Genomic DNA, 20,108 nt, shown 5'->3' with positions numbered 1-20,108 from the left:
ATGCAGAATCTACTCTAGAATATTGTCCACATCTCTAAATTCCTTCTCATCTCTCCTCACCTCTTTGTTGAGAGTAGAGGTAAGTAATGAAACACATTCAGAGAAAATTGAAAGGAAGATAATGTGGAAAGTAGCAAAAAAGTCTGCAAAATGTTCTTTCCCTTTTCTCCCATAATCTCATGCCCTAGAAACTTGTAGATTGAACTAATTTCAATCAGTGCAATCTCAGACAAGACAACTTGCTCCTTATATTTTTTCTGTGGCTCCTTTGTACTTAAAGATAGTTTTATCCTGGTCTTCTGGTGCGTGTGTGTGTGTGTTTGTGTGTGTGTGTGTGTGTGTGTGTGTGTGTTTTAAGGAGCCTGTTCTTTGTGCTACTCAAGCAGTAGATTTCTCAATTGAAATTCTACACAGTTCTTCCTTGACCTCAAACTTTCATGAGAAACCTCAGTCTGTTGACCTCAGTACATTTGGGGACATATTGGGGTACAGTTCCCTTTCTCTTGATTCTAACATGAATGGGATAGTGGGCATATCTAATTTTATTCCGTGTGAGTAAATTGCACACAATGTGCTAAATTTCCATGGTTCTGCATGTCACCTCTGCATCACACTTTTTAGGTCACAGACATCAGATTTTATTACTCCCCAAGGAAAAAGTTACTTGAATAGTATCCAATATGTCCAGCTATTAGAGGAACTATTGGCAATGAGTACTTCCAGATCCATGTACAAAAATATTTTTTGCATGCCTCACTTAGAAGTGACTAGGGATCATCTGACACCAGATGTATTCTCCACTCATTTGTCATTCCATTGTCAGCACAATCACATGGCTAGCACTAAGCATTAAAAAACTGAAGATTAGAATAGCGAGGAAATGCAAGAATGTAATCAGACATTATCATTTTCCCTGTAATTACTGAAGGAGTTATAGGATTCTGGAGTTTCATTCACTCAATTACCCCTTCAATAATACTGATACTTGAGGCCAAATTCATAAATAAAGCTTCAACAGACATAGCTGAGCAAATATATGTATGATAATATCTTTAACTTACTAATCTCTTCTCTAGTGTAATAATGCATGAATAACTCACTTAGAGATCCCCACAGTCTTTCTATGCATTGAAAGGAAAATTGAGATAAATGCTTTGGAAGAATTTTTTTTCTCTTCAAAGTCCACTTAGATATTTATAGATTTTTCTAAAGCTTCAGACAGAACTGGCTCAATTTACAATTGTTAATAAATATTGCATATGCATTTTTAAGTAACTTGATTGCTTTCTCTTAGAGGCAAACAACAGCTACAGGATTGGGTTATTTCTACTTATAATGCTATTTTCTCCATCTGATCAGTAGCCCTCATTCTAACTCAATAACCTTTTATATTTTTTAATTCCTGCAGAAACACTGAGATAAGATGGGCTAGAGAATCTAAATGGTCCTCATCCAAAAATGTCCCCAATCTCAGGATCTCAATTGCACAGCTGGGTTCTATTGGTCACATGTCAGCTTCAGAGCACATCTGTTCATTCCTCAAGGATCCACTAGGCCCCATGAACACAATGTGCTCTGTGTACAGTACTTTATACCACAAAACCCAGCAGCTGCAGGAGTGAGAAAATCTCTACTTCTCAAGTTTGTGTCTCTAGGCAGTTTGAGTAGGGTGTTTTCTATCTGGCTTTCTTTTGGTTGCCTGTCAGTTCTGACATTCAGATGCCTGTTGGCAACAAAGTTGCTTTTGCTATTCTCAGGACAGATGTTTCTAGCCTGGGAAGAGACAAACCAAATTTTTACTGGAAAGTAGGAATTCTTGCCACATTCAGGCACCAAACCTGAGAAAACATAAGGAAGATCCTGGCCACAGGCTCAAGGATGGAAAGGTAGGCCGATGCCAGGAAAATAATGTCCAGATCAGAAGACTTTTAGTTTTAGCCTTTAGGAAAAAATATTTGTGTCAAATCTCCCCATCTCTGTTGGTTCATGATGGCCAAAGGACATCCCTAGTAGGGGCAGTACAGACACCACCTTATCTTGGAAAGTGGCATCTTTCTATTGAAGCTTTGTGAGAACTCTTGGTCATATGAGGAAGAGAAAGACTGAAACAGAGACAGAGATGGAGAGAAGGTGGGGGAGTCCCATTTATGTACTTTTGAAACTGTATGCATTGGAAAGGTTTGTGTGTTAATGAGATTGCGTTGGAATGCCATGAGAGTGGTGCAAAAGAAACTGAAGGTACATCAAATGTGAAGACATTAAACATTAATGGATTAGTGTCATAGACCTCATTAATTTGATTCATAGAAAATTATTGTTGTAGATCAAGGATGATATTATGAAGTCTGCTTTTACAATCCTCAAAGGCCTCATTGCTAGTTTTTGGAGGAAGGAGTAGTCTTGGGTCAACATATTTTAAATGAGATGTGAGAGACAAACATTGCTTATAATATTGTAACTAGTTTTCCCCCCCAGGAATGTGTCTATATTTATATAGCATAACTTGTTAAATTTGTACCAATAGCTGCAAATACAGACCACAGAAGCTTCTTTAATAACACACATACACAAGTCCAAAATGTTCTACTCTGTCATTCATGTGTAAACCAAGTATATTATTCATATACTTCATCAACTTCCTGAATGCGTGCTAAAAATGCCAAAGGAAAAACTCGTTAATCGTGACATGGTGATTGCTCAGCCAGCTCTGAAATGTTGATGGAAAAAGAAAAATTGTCAAAGGGCCTTTTTAAGAACTTCTGCAGTTTGCACTCGCAAATCGGAATTCAGAGAACATGAATTTCCTCATTCAGGAAGGAAGGATTAAAATCAAACACCCTCCAGTGGTTGCATCTAAAAACTGCATAGTTGTCCCAAATGGTTTACTTGTAAAAGGAGTCTTCCTGTGCACCACTGAGTACCCAGGATCCAAGTCCCTGCTCAGTCTGATGGCTGTATGATCTCAAAAAAATTAAAATGATCTTCTGTGGACTATAAAATCTCTGCTATCCTAATGACTTCTTGGGTGTTTCTATGTTAAGTTCTTTAAATGTCAGGGTATACTAGGTGACAACTTCCTATCATCTCTTATTCAGTGTATTACAGTCTTCAACTCAAATCTTGTAGCTTTAAGCTAGGAAATATGGCTTATATAAAAGCCTCACACTCTGTGGTCAAGGAAGATGTTCAGACATGTCTATGATACACCGAAACAACTGATGAATTTCAATCAATTTAGCTGAAAAACTAGCTAACTCAAAGAAGTATAAAATATTTTTACCACCTGTTAAGATAGATTGACACTGGGTGTTGATTCAGATGACCTGCCAAGAGTCACCAAAATAGACTATATGGGAGCAATAAGAAGACATAATTTTGGGATGCACCTTTTCACTCTCATGCTGTCTGCCTCTGACTCTCACCTATGCACAATAGCTTCTTCTTGACATAATAAGCAAGTGTCACCTATTGTCTTTGGTAAAGTGGCTCTCCTGTGTTCCATGTTGTCCCCATTTCCCTTACTGATATGCACAATGCTGAAGCAACATTTTCCAGTTCAGAAGAAAGATAATCAATGTTGAAATATTCAGACATGAAGACTAATGTTTTTCAGTCAGTTGGTGGAGTTGATAAAGACTGTCTATTGTGATGCTAACAATTTTAGAATGCAAAAGACCAGCACCACACTGAGTCCTATTGAAGATGACTTAACATAGAATAAAAATTCTACTTTGGTAATGATATTGCTTTAATACAATTTAGGATATTATCACTCTAAAAATTGATTTTATAGAATTTCTACATTTAAAAAGATGCTCTTGGCAAAATATAAAAAAATAAACAGTAATCTAATAAATTAAGCAAAAAATAGTAAAGAAATGTTTTTTTCACATCAATGTTTAACCCCTTATAGGTATTCTTTCTAATATCAACAAAATTAAAGCAATATACTCATTAGCCTGTTTTAAGGACTGAGACTATTCCTATGAATTCCTCACATTTTTTTCTTTCAGCAGAAAGCTCATTTTTAGCTTTCACATTTGTCTTGTTAAAGAAAAATGCCTTTTAGATATTGTCATGGAAAATTTAAACCCTTACTTATTTCATTCTCATTATTTCTTTCTATCTTAGAAGGATAAGCACTGTCCAAACAAAATCAACGAGCACCTATGAAACATCCAATGAGCTCAAGTTTTCTGTTAGATGATGATACAATCCCTGCCCTCATGGAGCTTACAATCTTGGCAACTAGATAAGATATAAATAGATGGAAAACTATATAAAGTAACAAAAGAATGTAAACTATCACAGGAGTAAAAAAGTTTATAGGGATAAAAAAAAAGTTTATAGGGATAGAGAAATTTTTATGGAATTTTACAGAGGCAGTGAAATGGAGAAGAGTAAGTAAGATTTGTAAGGGTATAAAAGTTTAGGATGAACAAAAGCATTACAAGGACACACAACATATATCAAAGACGCAGTGTAGCTAGAGTGAAAGTTCCAAATAAGGGTAAGAGACAAGTTTAGGAGACCAATCTGAGATATTCCCAGACTACAGAAGTATTTAGCTGGGAGTTATGGATTTTATCCTACAGGAAATGGTGAACAATTTAAGATTGAATTGGGAGTGATTATGCTGAGTGAAATAAGTCAATCGGAGAAGGACAAACATTATATGGTCTCATTCATTTGGGGAATATAAAAAATAGTGAAAGGGAATAAAGGGGAAAGGAGAAAAAAATGAGTGGGAAATATCAGAAAGGGAAACAGAACATGAGAGACTCCTAACTCTGGGAAACAAACTAGGGGTGGTGAAAGGGGAGGTGGGCGGGGGGTGGGGGTGACTGAGTGATGGGCACTGAAGGGGGCACTTGATGGGATGAGCACTGGGTGTTATTTTGTATGTTGGCAAATTGAACACCAATAAAAGATAAATTTATAAAAAAGAATGAATGGGGGAGTGACATGATCAAGGATAGATAGATAGATAGATAGATAGATAGATAGATAGATAATAGATAGATATAGATATCTATATCTATATATTTATGGAAACAAATGTATGAGAAGAAAAATAAGGAAGGCAGAGAGTAATTGACATTGTAGTAATGAGGTGATTAGGGCCTACATTAAAATGGGAGAACAGAGAATGGAAAAGATGCAATGGATGCTGGATTTGGGAGAGAGATACAGAAGATTCAAAGATGACTCAGAGGTATCAGTAGGTTACTTGGGGTTCAATCAATGTAGAAGTGGTATCTCAAGTCATAAAGATGAAGGGAATTACAGAAAGAAAAGAGTGGAAAACCATTGAAAGGAGTTTGGGCAATTATTACATTTGTGGTGCAGGGAAGTAACGGATCAATAAATATTGTCTTTTTTGTTCCTTTCTATGTACATGTAAGTGTGCATATTTATGTGCACACAGAAACAGACACATACAAATGCTGAGAAAAGATATAAACAACCAAAATTCAAGTGTTTCAAATTGTTTTCTGTCAGTTTAGAGGCCTTAGTGGAGTGAGAACCAGAGTCGAATAGATCTAGGTTCTAATCTTCGCCCTACCATTTGCCAGCTATCTGATCTTGAACTTCTTGAACTTTCTCATCTGTGAAGTGAAGATAATAGTATCTGCTCTCTTTCTATATAGGGTTATTATAAAGATGAAATGAAATTATGTGAAAATATTTTATATACTGTGAAGCATGGAAAATATAAGCTTTTTAATTTTGTTATCACATGTGTACAAATTACCATATTTTGGTTTGTAGCCACATTTTAACTTCCATCTCTCAAGGATATTAACATAGACTCATATGCAAACTAATTCTAGCACTTTTATTTTCCTTCAATGGCATTTTAAACTGTTTGAGGGCAGGGGTCATATTTTAGGCTTTCCTGTATTCCCCTTACACTTTAGCCTGTAGGGCACTCTGAACAGTAACAGGAACTAAATATATGTTTTTTTACTTGAACCAGAATTTATTTTAAATGCTCAAATATAGCTTTCAATATGTAGCAAAAAGTAACATTCAAGCCCACATAGTCCAGAGCTTCTTTAAAATCATTTAAATACACAGTGAAAGTGCTATACCCAATGGCCTCACACACCTTTTTTATGTGGATTTTTTTTCTATAAATCTGGAAATGAGTAACAAGGCGTATTTTCAGTTATTAGTGACAATGAATGTAGGTATAAGTAGAAGCACAATGACAGAAGACCAGCTTTGGAACTGAAATGCACTGAAAAGACTTTGACATGAAGAGTTTTTTTTTAAAGGATTATTATGTTCTCAGAACACCAAGGCAATATAATAAAAAAATACCTTTAAGGCACAATTTAAAAACCATATCTAAAATGTAAGTGAGAGTTCCTTTTAAAAAATTTGAGTGCTATAAATTCAGAACATAGGCATCATGGAGAAATTTGAATTCAATAAAATCTCCTGTGAGAAACAACTATCTAAATACTGGGCTTTGATGTTTGAAGCCTCCACGTAACTTCATAAAAGAAATAAAACTTTAAATATAAAACTTGAAAGTACTTACTTCCACTTGGAATCAGGTCTCTTTCTGGGATGAAGAGTTTATATCCATAGTGTTTTTCCAGGACATCTGGCAGTATTTCAAGAGCAAACTGCTCTTCTTCAGGATTGTCACAGTCTAAAGTGTCTTGGTCCACTTTTGTGTAAGACAGATAGGCATCATATTCCTTGTTGTCTTAAATATAAAGAACAACAAGTGGGTTTTATATTAGTAAGTTCTCTTTAAGTACTAAAAATCTATAACCACTAAAGGCTGACCTAAGCACTATAATTAATGTCATTAATAACTAGAAAAAATAAACCACATGCCATGTTATAAGAAATCTAGCACATTTCAATATAACCTAGTCATATGATATGAGCTGAAACCATTATGGTAATGGGAAACCTATAGTCAGGACAGAATAAAAGAGAGTTATTATTTGTGGCTTCTGGTGACTATACATATTTGTGATATTCAGTGATGTGTAAATTATTAGCTCAGTGTGTTTGAATGCAGGATTAAATAGACCAAAGTCATGGATTTGAACTTTTTCTGTGCCAGTTGGCTTGGCTCTGTTACTTGGTCACAGACTATACCTTGTTTGCACAAATATGTGCAAGAGATCCAAGAGGGGCTGGCCCCTAGAGTGTGGAAGATCAATATAATCCAGCCTCACTCCTGGAGACACTACTCACAACACATGCCATAATTCCCGTTGGTTACTATCATTATCTTCATATACAAAAAGTAGTTTATTACCAAATATTAGAGACAGCAGCTGGGTTTTATACAAGTGCACTGTCTGTTATTTTTGTTCAATCCATGCCCAACTAATTTGACACAAGCTTCTAAAAGGACCCTTTGTTTCAAAATATACATTCTTCCATTATTGCCAAATTAGGTTTTCCCTTCACACATTTAGTCAGAGAGTTAACTGTGCTCTGAGAAAGTATTTTTTCCTCCTTCATTATACTGACTCAAAGCCAACCTCTCCTAAGAGAAAATGTAAAATGTTTATATATTTTTCCCTAAAAATTATTAATGAATATGGCTACTCAAGCTATTAGTCCCCATTGGTTTTAGAAAGGCCACACTGGGGAACCCTGGGTGGCGCAGCGGTTTAGCGCCTGCCTTTGGCCCAGGGCGCGATCCTGGAGACCCGGGATCGAATCCCACGTCGGGCTCCCGGTGCATGGAGCCTGCTTCTCCCTCTGCCTGCTTCTCCCTCTGCCTGCTTCTCCCTCTGCCTGTGTCTCTGCCTCTCTCTCTCTCTCTCTCTGTGTGACTATCATAAATAAATAAAATTTTAAAAAATAAAGATTTAGAAAGGCCACATTGGAAAAGTTATAGTGGTTTTCAAAATTCCCTTATTTATATAAAATTATTTTTTTTAGGATTTCATTTATTTATTCATGAGAGACACAGCAAGAGAAAGGCAGAGACATAGGCAGAGAGAGAAGCAGGCTCCATGCAGGGAGCCTGATGTGGGACTTGATCCTGTGACTCCAGGATCCACCCTAGGCTAAAGGCAGGTACTAAACTGCTGAGCCACCCAAGAGTCCCAAGAAAAATCCTTTTAAAGTTAAATGTAATGAGCATAGACTTAAGTGGAACTGTTACTATTTATTAAACATTGTTACTTGAAAATAATAATTTTAAAAGATAAGCACACATTTCAGGATTTGTTTCTAAACCACATCGATATTTTTCATTAAAGCGGACCTGATTAGAATATAGCTAAAACATGACCAAAAGGTAATTTACAGAATGAAGCAGCCACTCATCTCTGCCATTAATGATTTAGTTCTACCCCCTAAAGGAGGAATAAATGATAGGCATATGAAGAAATATAAATACCTTAGGGTAGAAATACGTGGGACCCTCTAACTATCTAGATATATCTGAGGCAGGATTATATTGTTCTAATTCTAGTAAGATTCCAGTCTTCACCACCCCCACATGAAAGGAACTCTGGTTATTTATGTTATGATGGTGCCTGAAGCCAAGAGGCTTTTCTTTAGCATGTCCTCTGGCTGGAAAAGGCTTCCATCAGCCTTGGTTGGGTTACTTGATTGCCAAGAAGCAGATGCACATGAAGGACTGTCCTGGATAGTGGAGATCATTTGGCTTACAAATGGGGCGCATTCCACTCCTATGCATAAAACACCACTCGGAAGCGAGGATGTTCATAAGCAATGCTAATGTAAGAAACTCCTGGTAATGCTAGCACCTCTGCCCCTGTTCCAATCAAGCTCAGGATACACCTGCAAGCCCTTGACTTTCTCCAGATATAATTACTCACTTGGGACTTAGAGCTGCTGATGATACACAGCTGGAAGAATAAAATAGGCCAAAGGACAGATCCATTCTTATGAACAGAATGTATTTCATCGTTCTTAATGGATGGTGCTGCCGCCTCAAATTCCATAATGTCAGATTAGACCCTTGTTTCCTCTGATTTTTATAATTTTTCTACCTCACAAACCTCCCTAGATTCAACTATTTTTTAATACATTCAACAATGATTTGTTGAGCATCTACTATGAGCCAGCCATCTGCAATGACTACCTGAGTCTTTCACTCATCTGACCAGGCCTTTATACTCTTGCCTCCATTGCTTATCCTGACTAAGACTATTTGCCCTCCAACCATGCCTAAGCTCACATATTCCTGGTCCTTACTTGCTTCACCTATACCCTAATAGAGGTGATGCTACAGACTCTTCTAGAAAAATAGTGCTTTATTAGCATATCCCAAATCAAGTTACAACAAAGAACATAGATGTCTTTGATATGTGTTAATGCCCAACACGTTTGGATAATAATTTTTACCTAACATTCTAGAAGTATATCATTCTTTGGAAAATTATTGCTTCTGATTTTAGCCATGTCCCTTTAAGATGAACTAGCGATAAAGAGCTTATGGTGGCTGGACAGAACCATAGGAAGAGTGCTCTCAAAGCCACCATGTCAGATGTCCCAGAAGCTCTAGGATGCCAGCTAGTGAACAAGCAGTGATGCAGATGCCACAGTTTAAAAAATGCACTTCAGCCTTATATAGACAGCCAAGAAAACCTCATGAATAGTCACAGCTGTTGCTCACAGAGAGGAGCAAGATAGAAGAGCAAAATCAACAACGTGATGCATATAAGGTTAACAAACGAGGCCTAAAAATTGTTTTAAAATTGAATGGCAATTCAGCAATACCACTTTGTTAAGCAAGGCTACTGAGCCTTCCTCAGTGTTAGATCATGCTGACTAAGCTCATCTAAGGAACCAGAAAATAGAGTCAATGCAGATGGCAAAGCACTGGTGGGAGTGAATGGGTGACGGGCACTGGGTGTTATTCTGTATGTTAGTAAATTGAACACCAATAAAAAATAAATTAAAAAAAAAAAAAAAAGAAAGCGGGCTTGCACAGCAATCATCATAGGTATGTTCCCAATGAAGAGAGATGTTATGAGGAAGGGAAACAAACTGTTTGTGGAAGAATTTTCCTGTTGTCACACCCATCCTTCCCAGTTTTTAAAGCTGATTTTAATCCCATTCACCACCAGGAAGCCATTCCTATTTACAACCCAGTTCTTCTAGGGCTATGCTAACCAAGGTGCTAAATCCTTAGCTTTTAAAGTGCAAAGACTGTAACTTCCTTGATTATTATATCCCTAGTGCCTAAGATAAGTGTGTGTGTGTATACCCAGATGAAGAATATAACTAAATATATCATACATAATGCCTGCCGCAGAGTAGACACTTAAAAAATATTTAATGACTGAACAACTCAAAGGTCAAATAAATGAAGCAATCATTGTTAGGTGGATTAAAATGAAATGAATTATATAAAAAACAGCTAAGTTTGTTGGATTGACTTTGTTTTAGAGAAAATACAGCATTCTTATAAGAACGTTCAGAAAATGTTACTATAGATATTAATCAAAGAGAAAACATGAACAAATAGTATAAATCTAAGTTGTGTCTATGAGATGCCAAAATATTTAAAGAAATGAAAAATTTGAAACTTATCTAGCTGATATTTGGCATCATGAAACCAAATACATCTTTTCTTTTAAAGATTTTGTTTATTTATTCATGAGAAACACAAAGAGAGCCAGGCAGAGGGAGAAGCAAGCTCCATGCAGTGAGTCCAATGTGGGACTCCATCCCGGGACTCCAGGATCATGCCCTGAGAGGAAGGCAGATGCTTAGCCGCTGAGCCATCCAGGCATCCCGAAACCAAGTATTTTTGTTTGTTTTTGTTTTCCGAAACCAAGTATTTTTTTCAAAACCAAGTATTTTTAAAAGAGCTTTAATATTCATTTATTCATCCTCACCACATACCTGCTGACTTTTTAGTATTCCATTAAGCTAGTACAGGTTGTGTATTTAAGATCTAAGTTTCCATGTAGAAATAAAAATTATTTGAATTCTCCTTCCCAATGAAAACCTCTGAAGTCTCTTCCCTCCACATTACATTTTCTCCCTAAAACAACTGGTTTGGAATCAATAAATAAAATTCTCTAATCAAAATTCCCTAGATTATTTGTCATCTTTGACCATATGGACCACGTTAGAGATGTAGATGCAAAATGGAATATTTTACCCCTGAAATGTCCTATGATGCTAGCATGAATTTAATCTTACAAATATGTACTACAACTGGTCAATTAATCTGGATTATTGGGTGGATTATTAATCTGGATTATTGGATTATGGGTGATGAAGGTAATTAATTATTGCAGATTAATTTAATAAATTGTATCATCAAATAAAATAAAATAAATTGTATCATCACCTACAGAGAGTATTGACAAATTACTGATAATCATGACTCAAAACAAATTAATCACAGGAACCTCCCTTTTATGTTCTTTCATTTAGACAATATATGCATCTTTCACATTCCCAATTGGATAATTTAGCTACTTGTTGGCACCTGGGAATCAGTGACTTTTTCCTCAGCAGCATATGTCATATAGTTATTTTACATGTGCAGGTAAGAAGTCAGATTTCTCTATATTAATTGTTGTATATGGAAACTAAGGGTAATTGACCACACTTTCATATATATTGTTGGAGTGTATAATTATGGTTGGAACAGGCCCTAATCTCTCATTTTGAAACTATGTCTGAATAAGGGTTTGTAATACTTTTAAATGGGTTGCTATAATAATTAGGTAAATTAGAGCATGCATATGTGTTCACCAAACACCATTTCCCTAACTTACTATGAAAACATAAAACTCAATTAAAACCCACTCATATCATTATTTACATAATAGGAACCATAGGACTGAAATCAAAGATTCCTCTTTTTTTTTACATTCACTACTCTGCCCTTCTTCTATCATTATAAAAATGAACAAAATCATGAACCCTTCTGCTTTGAGGTAAGACCATAATCTATTTTAATATAATGAAAACTAGAATCCAAATCTACCTTTTAATGACTTACAAATGGACTTCTTTTTAATCTTGGCTTACCTCAGGCATTTCACACACTTATTTCCAAGACTTACAGTAGTTTGTGGGTGAGAACTTTATGTATATGGAGTTACATGTCATGATTTCTTATTGGTATTAATTTGAAATATGGTAATTTATTCTCTTGAAAAATTAAATCATTTTTGAATGTTCAAAAAATCAAAGCTCAATACAATGCTTTATTGATATTTCATTCCAAAGATTTCCAAGGGTCCTAGATGGCAAACATAAGAAAATTATAACCTGCATTCTGAATTTCTATCCTTTAAGGTCATTTTTGAGAATGGGCTCTACAATCATCCAAAATATGTGGATCCAAATGTACTGTGAGTTTTAAAAAGAGAATATTTATAGCTCTTATTCTGTTTCCTAAATGATTTGTTTGTTTTTTCAATGCTGGGAATGGCTAAAAATGATCTGTACCGAAATTTGAATTTTCTGAAGGAAAATAATGGAATTGATTCTTAACTTCTTAGTAGTTCCTGATCAACTCATGTTTCCTTGTTAAACTATTTGGAAACAATGTCAAACATTACAAAAATAAAGTAGTTCCAAAGAACATCCATATATTCCTTACCCAGATTCTCCTGTTAAGATTTTCTTCCCTTTGTCCTTTTTCTTGATAAATACATATTTTTTTCTGAACTATTTGAGAGGTAACTTGCTTTAGTGATAGCCATGTAATTCTAAATATTTCATCATGTATCGCCTAATAATGGGGATATTCTCCTACATAATCACAAATCCATGCCTTTTAATTTAATTTAAACAATAGAAGATAGCTTACCATTGGTAGTTTCATCACCTCCAAAATGCTGTCGGTAGAAGAGCATCAGTTCAATATTGTAGCATTTGTAGATGATCACAAGCAGTACAAGGAAGAGGAAGATTGCTCCCAAGCCTCCTGCAAGTTCAATTTTGTAGATTAAATCTGGAACCAACAAAATAAACAGGATAGGGTAATTAAATCAGCAATACTTGGGATCTCTCCATGTTTCTAGTCTGTAAGATGTAAAATCCATTCTGCTTTTCTTTCCAAAAGATTCTTGCTTAATGTGGTAAGTAGCTTTGTTCTCAACACATTTGTGTAAATCAAATTTTCATAAAATTAACTCTTTTCTAAAGATCTGAATACTTTACTATTGAAAGTGGTAAGTCTATCTGAAAAAGAATAGTCACTTCCAATTTGTTTTGAGCACATCTAGATTTCACATATATACTTCTGTTTTAGGTATATCTAAGGAAACTGTTAGAATGGCCTTTTTCTGGGTCTAGGGCCAATGTTTTGTTGTTTCCGTTCAATTATCTTATTGGCTTAGCAAGATTACCATCTAGTACTTCTTAGGCCACAGCCCTATTCTTCTACATGAGAAGAGCATCATAAAATTATTCTCAGAATCAAATAAAATTGAATGAGCTTGTAAGATTTAACTGTTTCATTTAACCCTTGGAAAATAATCCAAAAGAAAGTAACCTAGGGAAATTAGTTTATCCATTTCCCCTACTTATTTGAATAAATGACTATAATATGTATATGATATAATATCCCCAGTGGGACTAAAAGAGAATGAGAAATCCAGGCTAATCACTTGGACTATTCAGCTAACATTAGGCTACTGATAGTAGCCCTAGACCTTTCCAGTGGGGCTCCCCTAGAATTTTAATAGCTCAACAATTAAATCAATACATAATGGAAGGAGACATAGTGTATCCTAGAAGCAAGGCATAGTGACTTACCTGTAGCTTAATTAATGATATTAAAAAATCTAAGGTAAGTGATATGGAGCATTTTCTCATGTCCTTGTTGGCCATGTCTACTCAGCCATTAGAAAGGACAAATACCCACCATTTGCTTCAACGTGGATGGACCTGGAGGGTATTATGCTGCGTGAAGCAAGTCAATTGGAGAAAGACAAACATTATATGGTCTCATTCATTTGGGGAATATAAAAAAAATAGTGAAAGGGAATAAAGGGAAAAGGAGAGAAAATGAGTGGGAAATATCAGAGAGGGTGGCAGAACATGAGAGACACCTAACTCTGGGAAATGAACAAGGGGCAGTGGAAGGGGAGGTGGGCGGCAGGTGGTGTGACCGGGTGACGGGCACTGAGGGGGGCATTTGATGGGATGAGCACTGGGTGATATGCTATATGTTAGCACACTGAACTACAATAAAATAATTTTAAAAATTATAGATAAAAAGGAATATTCTTTTTCTTGTATAAAAAGCTAAGGCAACAACTCCCATAGCTAGATAAATGAGACTGGTTAGCTATATAATCTAGCTGGTCAAATATGGTTTGGTTATGCTAACAAAACAAGCACGAATATGCTCAATGTGATTTCTTTCTTTCTTTTTTGCTTTTTTTTGGGGGGGGGGGGAATGGGCACTTAGTGAAAGGCAAAATGCTTTACCAACTATCTGCTCATTTTGGTCATTAAGAATTATCACCAAAGAAATTTCTAGGATCTCTTTCTCCGAGGACTGTAAGCCTCACAAAGAAGCAAACAGAAATTGTGTCTGTTTTCCCTCTCACCCTTCCTTAATAGCTCTTGGCAGTTATTGATAATTGACAACCAACTGTAATTAGTAACCAATATAAATTTTGAATAAATGGATCAATTGGTTAAGCAAAAAAAAAAAAATCTAAGGTATATCATCAAAAGAGAGTATAGTACCATGGAATTTAGAGAAATGGGAAGTCAGAGGAGAATTTAGAATGTGGATATCTAGAGGAGAAATGCTGAATCTGAAAGACACAAGACCAGAGATATATTTTTCCCTGTGAAATAGGAATATTTATTCATCTCAACATAATATAGATAAAATTGCCTAAATGTTAGCTAACCCTCCTTAATCTAATTCCATAATTATGAACTGACTTTTTAAAATGACCAATTCTGTTTACCATGTAGCTAGAAACTGGAAAAGAGAGTGACAGTCTAGTTTGTACATCAGTTGTTTATGAGTTTGGTTGACATCAATCAGCCTCCCTGGATGGGTTAATTCTGGGGCACTGTCAAAATCAAATCTCTGACCATGACAGACTACCACTCTTGTAGGTCTCTTGACAACCAAATTGTCAACCTTTCTCTGGGGATGTCCCTTGTCTTTACATAGTCTTATTGCTTAAGAGAAAATAGGCTCAATATGACAATTAAGATTAAGGAAAAAATAAACATATAATATGTTATATATTATATATATGTGTTATGTGTTTATACTACATATAATATATATTACCTATATACTACATAGTATACATACTACTACATTTATATAATAGACGCTACAAGTAATATATATTATACATAAAATTTTCAACCAGTCTATTAATCTATTTTCTAAATAATCCTTTAGGGCAAGAGTCCTATAGGGCAAATTTATAGATGAAGAATCTGAGACCCAGTAGTTTAATTCACTTACTCAAGATCATACACCTAAGAAGTGGCCAAGATGGGACCTGAGCCTAGATATTCTTAATTCAAATTCAAGACTTTATATTACACTACAGTTTTATAAGCTTCAGCCTGGAGATTGACAAAATAAAGCCCTCTCCCTTTTGCTCCATAGGACTGTTGGTAATGCTTAATGAGAACTTGTGACTTACAGTGAATTTTGGCTCCTTCTGCCCTTTTAATTCCAAGAAAATGAACTAAAGTACAATTCACCAGGCAGAATCAAAGGATTGAGTAGGTCTTAGGCACTTCATTAGAGGATATACTGAAGAATTCTATAGCTGTACCAGAGAGAAAAGAGGGGCTCCCTGGAGTCCAGCATATGAAGAAAAAGTATTAGATTTCATGGGGAGAGAAGGAATTTGGTCTTGGAAAGGAGGTGGAGTGAGAGAAGTAATGGTAGAAGCCAGAGACAGCATGGCCAATCAGGAAAGTCACTGAGTGGAAATGTAAGAAGCATAAATAAATGACACTCTTTTTGAATAAGGAGAGAGGGGGAATGATGGAAACAGGAAGTGAGTGGGGCTTCTTTGGAGGACAAAATATGTTAATAAGGAATATCATGAGGAGACCCATAATGAGTAGGGATATAAAACTGGAATCTATCTCTGTGCTGCCTGCTGTGAGAGATAGTCATTTTGAAGATTAAGCTACAAAATTTCAGGTAAAAAAAAAAATCCTACCACAAATTAACTCTGCCTCCTTCCCTCTATGTAGAAAGCAGCTCCCCAAGAGCCACTGCCTCCTTATATAGGGGTGTTAAGGCAGGCTTGGTTATGAGAGCTGTGTGGGACTACAATATCAAAATCTTTGCTTGTTTTCTCACCATATTACATCATTTATGTATTCTTAACAGCCAATGTTAAATTGACAGAGCAATATGACTTTTTGTTCCTTTAGAAACTGACTTTTCTTTGATCTTAGGACATTGGTAGACTTGATTCAAAATGTTTTTCCTGCTGTAAAATGTTCATTTTATGTTATAAATATTTTGGACTCTTTCCATATATTTCTGTCTCTGTCTCTCTCTCTGGTCAGAATAGACTTCAACTGCTTTCAAAGTCACCAAATGGGAAGTTTTTTCAGCAATCTGTATGCTATTTACAGAGTAGAGTTGCTATTAGGTAGATGGAAAACTTCATCAGTAGGAACAATTTGTGCTCCCAAATAGCAGACATCTTTTTCAGCAGTAAATTTATGGAAGAAAATCATGGTGTAAAAAGTACCTTTGTGGTTTGGGGGTCCATTTTATAAAAATGTCTTTGAAAGATATTACCTAATGATGGATGTTTACATTGAAAACTGTGTACCTAGTCCCTGAGACTCAACCAGTATTCTTTCATTCAGCCCAGGCAGATACATTTAAAAAGAAACATGCATCCTATAATCAGAGGGCAGAATTGCCATCACCCAGATGACACCTGGCTTTTTTTTTGTCTTCTGTTTTCAACTGCCATTTTCCATCTCAGCAGGATCTATACTTCTAGGGCCACTTCCTAAGAAGGTGAAAGTCATTTTATTTGTATTGTGTCTTGTATACACATCACAAAGATAGCTATATCCCAAACAGCAAATATTTATGGGATTATAACTTTTTGTAGACACCCAAAGTACAGTGTAGTTCTTTTTAACCTTCTTAGTTTGAACCCAACTATTTCTTCACTTTGAACATGAAGATAAGACATTATGGAATGGAGCAAATAGCAGCTGAAGCCAAGGGACTAGAGAGAAGGAAGTCAATGAATGTTTTGAGCTAGCTCATAAGTTGGGAAGCAGGTTAGGATATCCCACCTGAGGGTTTCCTATACAGACTTGGAGTTTGAGGTGGGGCAGTAGCACTGGGAAAGAACAGAAAGATTCACTGATAAAATCTGTTTGTGGAAAAGGCAATATATGCAGAGAAGAGACAATACCAGAATTTCTTTAGCATAAATTCAGTCTTGGTTCACACACAACACACACAGACTCATACATACACACACACACACACACACAGTATGGACTTCTTACTAAAATATCAGTTGTAATTGTTGATAATGGTCATTAGGGAGTGAGCAAGTGGTAGGTGCAGGCAGAAGACGCAGAGGTAAGGGATGTCTTGCTCTGAGAAAGCCTGACCTTGTTAATTGGATATATTATACATAAGTTTTCATCTTATGAAGGGCCTTTTCACTGTATGAAAGGATTCATAAAATGCTTCTTTTAATTATCACTTAGGGCATTTTCAATATTTGACAAATATTTTCAATATTTGACTCATTTCCAGGTGGAAACACTGCAGCCACTGACGCCAGGCTATGTTGTGATAAAGTTTGAAAGGTTCAACTCCAAAGGAAATATCTGAAGTTTTGCAAGACGAACCAGAGTTCAGTCTGATTAAAAATGTTGGAGCAGAGCCATAAGGCTTCTTCTCTACCATATTGTTGAGAGCTCCTAAGGAAAATGGAATAAGGGAAGATGAACTGCTCTCTTTTGCAAAGCATAATGAAAAAAATCAACTGCTACCTAAAACAGAAAGTGCATACTGGTATACCATGGACACCCCCCCACACACACACACATGAAGGTTCTGCTGTTCTATATAATGTTGCAAAAAAATGAATACTAATATTTTATTTATTTAGTTAGTTAGTTTTGAATACTAATATTTAAAAATCAAAAGATTTCATACTCAGTCTCTCAACTTCACTTGAAAACTCAGAAGTTCTCATATCCCTGGGTTTACATTTCTGCAAGCATGGCAATAATCTTCTAGAAAAGAGTAGTGACTACCTTTTTAATGAAGCATTTTTTCTCTAGCCTGTGGTTTTTTTTTTCTTCTAATATCCAGCCTCTTAAAAAAAAAAAAAAGAGTTCACTATCTGCCTGGCCCCTGAGGTATTTAAGTTTTCAACTTCCAATTCGGAGGGTCAATTTCTTTAAAAAGAAATGCATTTAGATAGCCCAGGGCAGACCCTAGTCAAAAGAAAAATCACAGATAAATCCTCTCTTTACCAATCCCTGTTATCTATCCCTAACTTATTGCTCTGTCTCTCTAGGAGAAGTATTTCCACCCGACAAATATTTTTAAGCACTTACTATATGTTCTATGTACTAAGGATACAACAGTAAATAAGACAGAAAAAGTCCCTGTTCTCATGGAGTTTATATTCTAGTTGGGGAGTGGGGGGCAGAGATATGAAGAAAACAAATTTGTAATGAGATATCAAATAGTAATAAATATAACAAGTAGAAATAGAGCCAAGTAAGAGGAAAAAAAGAAAGTGATGGGTAGTTCAATGAATGATTAGATCAAGAAAATACCGCATGCATATATATATATAATCAAATATTATTTCACATTAAAAGAAGGAAATCCTGTCATTTACTACAACATGGATGAAACTGGAGGGCATTATGTGAAGTAAAGGAAGCCAGAGAGAAAAAAAGTAAATATTATCCTGCATGGTATGATTTGTATGTTTATCTTTATCTAAAAAAAAACAAAAGTTCATTTTTGCTTTTGTTTCTCTTGCCTTCATGGATGTATCTTGCAAGAAGTTACTGTGGCCAAGTTCAAAAGGGTGTTGCCTGTGTTCTCCACTAGGATTTTGATGGAATCTTGTCTCACATTTAGATCTTTCATCCATTTTGAGTTTATCTTTGTGTATGGTGCAAGAGAGTGGTCTAGTTTCATTCTTCTTCATGTGGATGTCCAGTTTTGCCAGCACCATTTATTGAAGAGACTGTCTTTTTCCAGTGGATAGTCTTTCCTGCTTTGTCGAATATTAGTTGAACATAAAGTTGAGGGTCCATTTCTGGAATCTCTATTCTGTTCCATTGATCTATGTGTCTGTTTTTGTGCCAGTACCACACTGTCTTGATGACCACAGCTATTGGGACTTCATCAAGATAAGAAGCTTTTGCACAGCAAAAGAAACAGTCAACAAAACTAAAAGACAACCTACAGAATGGGAGAAGATATTTGCAAATGACGTATCAGATAAAGGGCTAGTATCCAAGATCTATAAAGAACTTATCAAACTCAACACCAAAGAAACAAACAATCGAATCATGAAATGGGCAAAAGACATGAAGAGAAATCTCACAGAGGAAGACATAGACATGGCCAAGAAGCACATGAGAAAATGCTCCACATCACTTGCCATCAGGGAAATACAAATCAAAAGCACAATGAGATACCACCTCACACCAGTGAGAATGGGTAAAATTAACAAGGCAGGAAACAATAAATGTTGGAGAGGATGTGGAGAAAGGGAAACCCTCTTGCACTCTGGGTGGGAATGTGAACTGGTGCAGCCACTCTGGAAAACTGTGTGGAGGTTCCTCAAAGAGTTAAAAATAGGCCTGCCCTATGACCCAGCAATTGCACTGCTAGGGATTTACACCAAAGATACAGATGCAATGAAACGCTGGGACACCTGCACCCCGATGTTTATAGCAGCAATGTCTACAATAGCCAAACTGTGAAAGGAGACTCGGTGTCCATCGAAAGATGAATAGATAAAGAAGATGTGGTCTATGCATACAATGGAATATTACTCAGCCATTAGAAATGACAAATATCCCCCATTTGCTTCAACGTGGATGGAACTGGAGGGTATTATGCTGAGTGAAATAAGTCAGTTGGAGAAGGACAA

The 20,108-nt window shown here is 35.9% G+C and overlaps 1 protein-coding gene across 1 annotated transcript in view; it reads right to left on the bottom strand.

Annotated features, from left to right (window-relative positions):
• Window positions 1–20,108, bottom strand: part of IL1RAPL2 (interleukin 1 receptor accessory protein like 2) — a 652,944-nt gene that overhangs the window by 8,174 nt on the left and 624,662 nt on the right. Inside the window, exons 8-9 of the mRNA XM_038588825.1 lie at window positions 12,797–12,940; window positions 6,551–6,721 (exon numbers count right to left, since the gene is read on the bottom strand). Of these exons, the coding sequence (XP_038444753.1) occupies window positions 6,551–6,721; window positions 12,797–12,940 (315 nt within the window). The remainder of the gene's footprint in view (window positions 1–6,550; window positions 6,722–12,796; window positions 12,941–20,108) is intronic.

The sequence above is a fragment of the Canis lupus genome, chromosome X (genome assembly GCF_011100685.1).
Source record: "Canis lupus familiaris isolate Mischka breed German Shepherd chromosome X, alternate assembly UU_Cfam_GSD_1.0, whole genome shotgun sequence".
NCBI lineage: Eukaryota > Metazoa > Chordata > Mammalia > Carnivora > Canidae > Canis > Canis lupus.
Note: the sequence above shows the minus strand (reverse complement) of the source record. Positions and strands in the feature narration are given on the sequence as shown.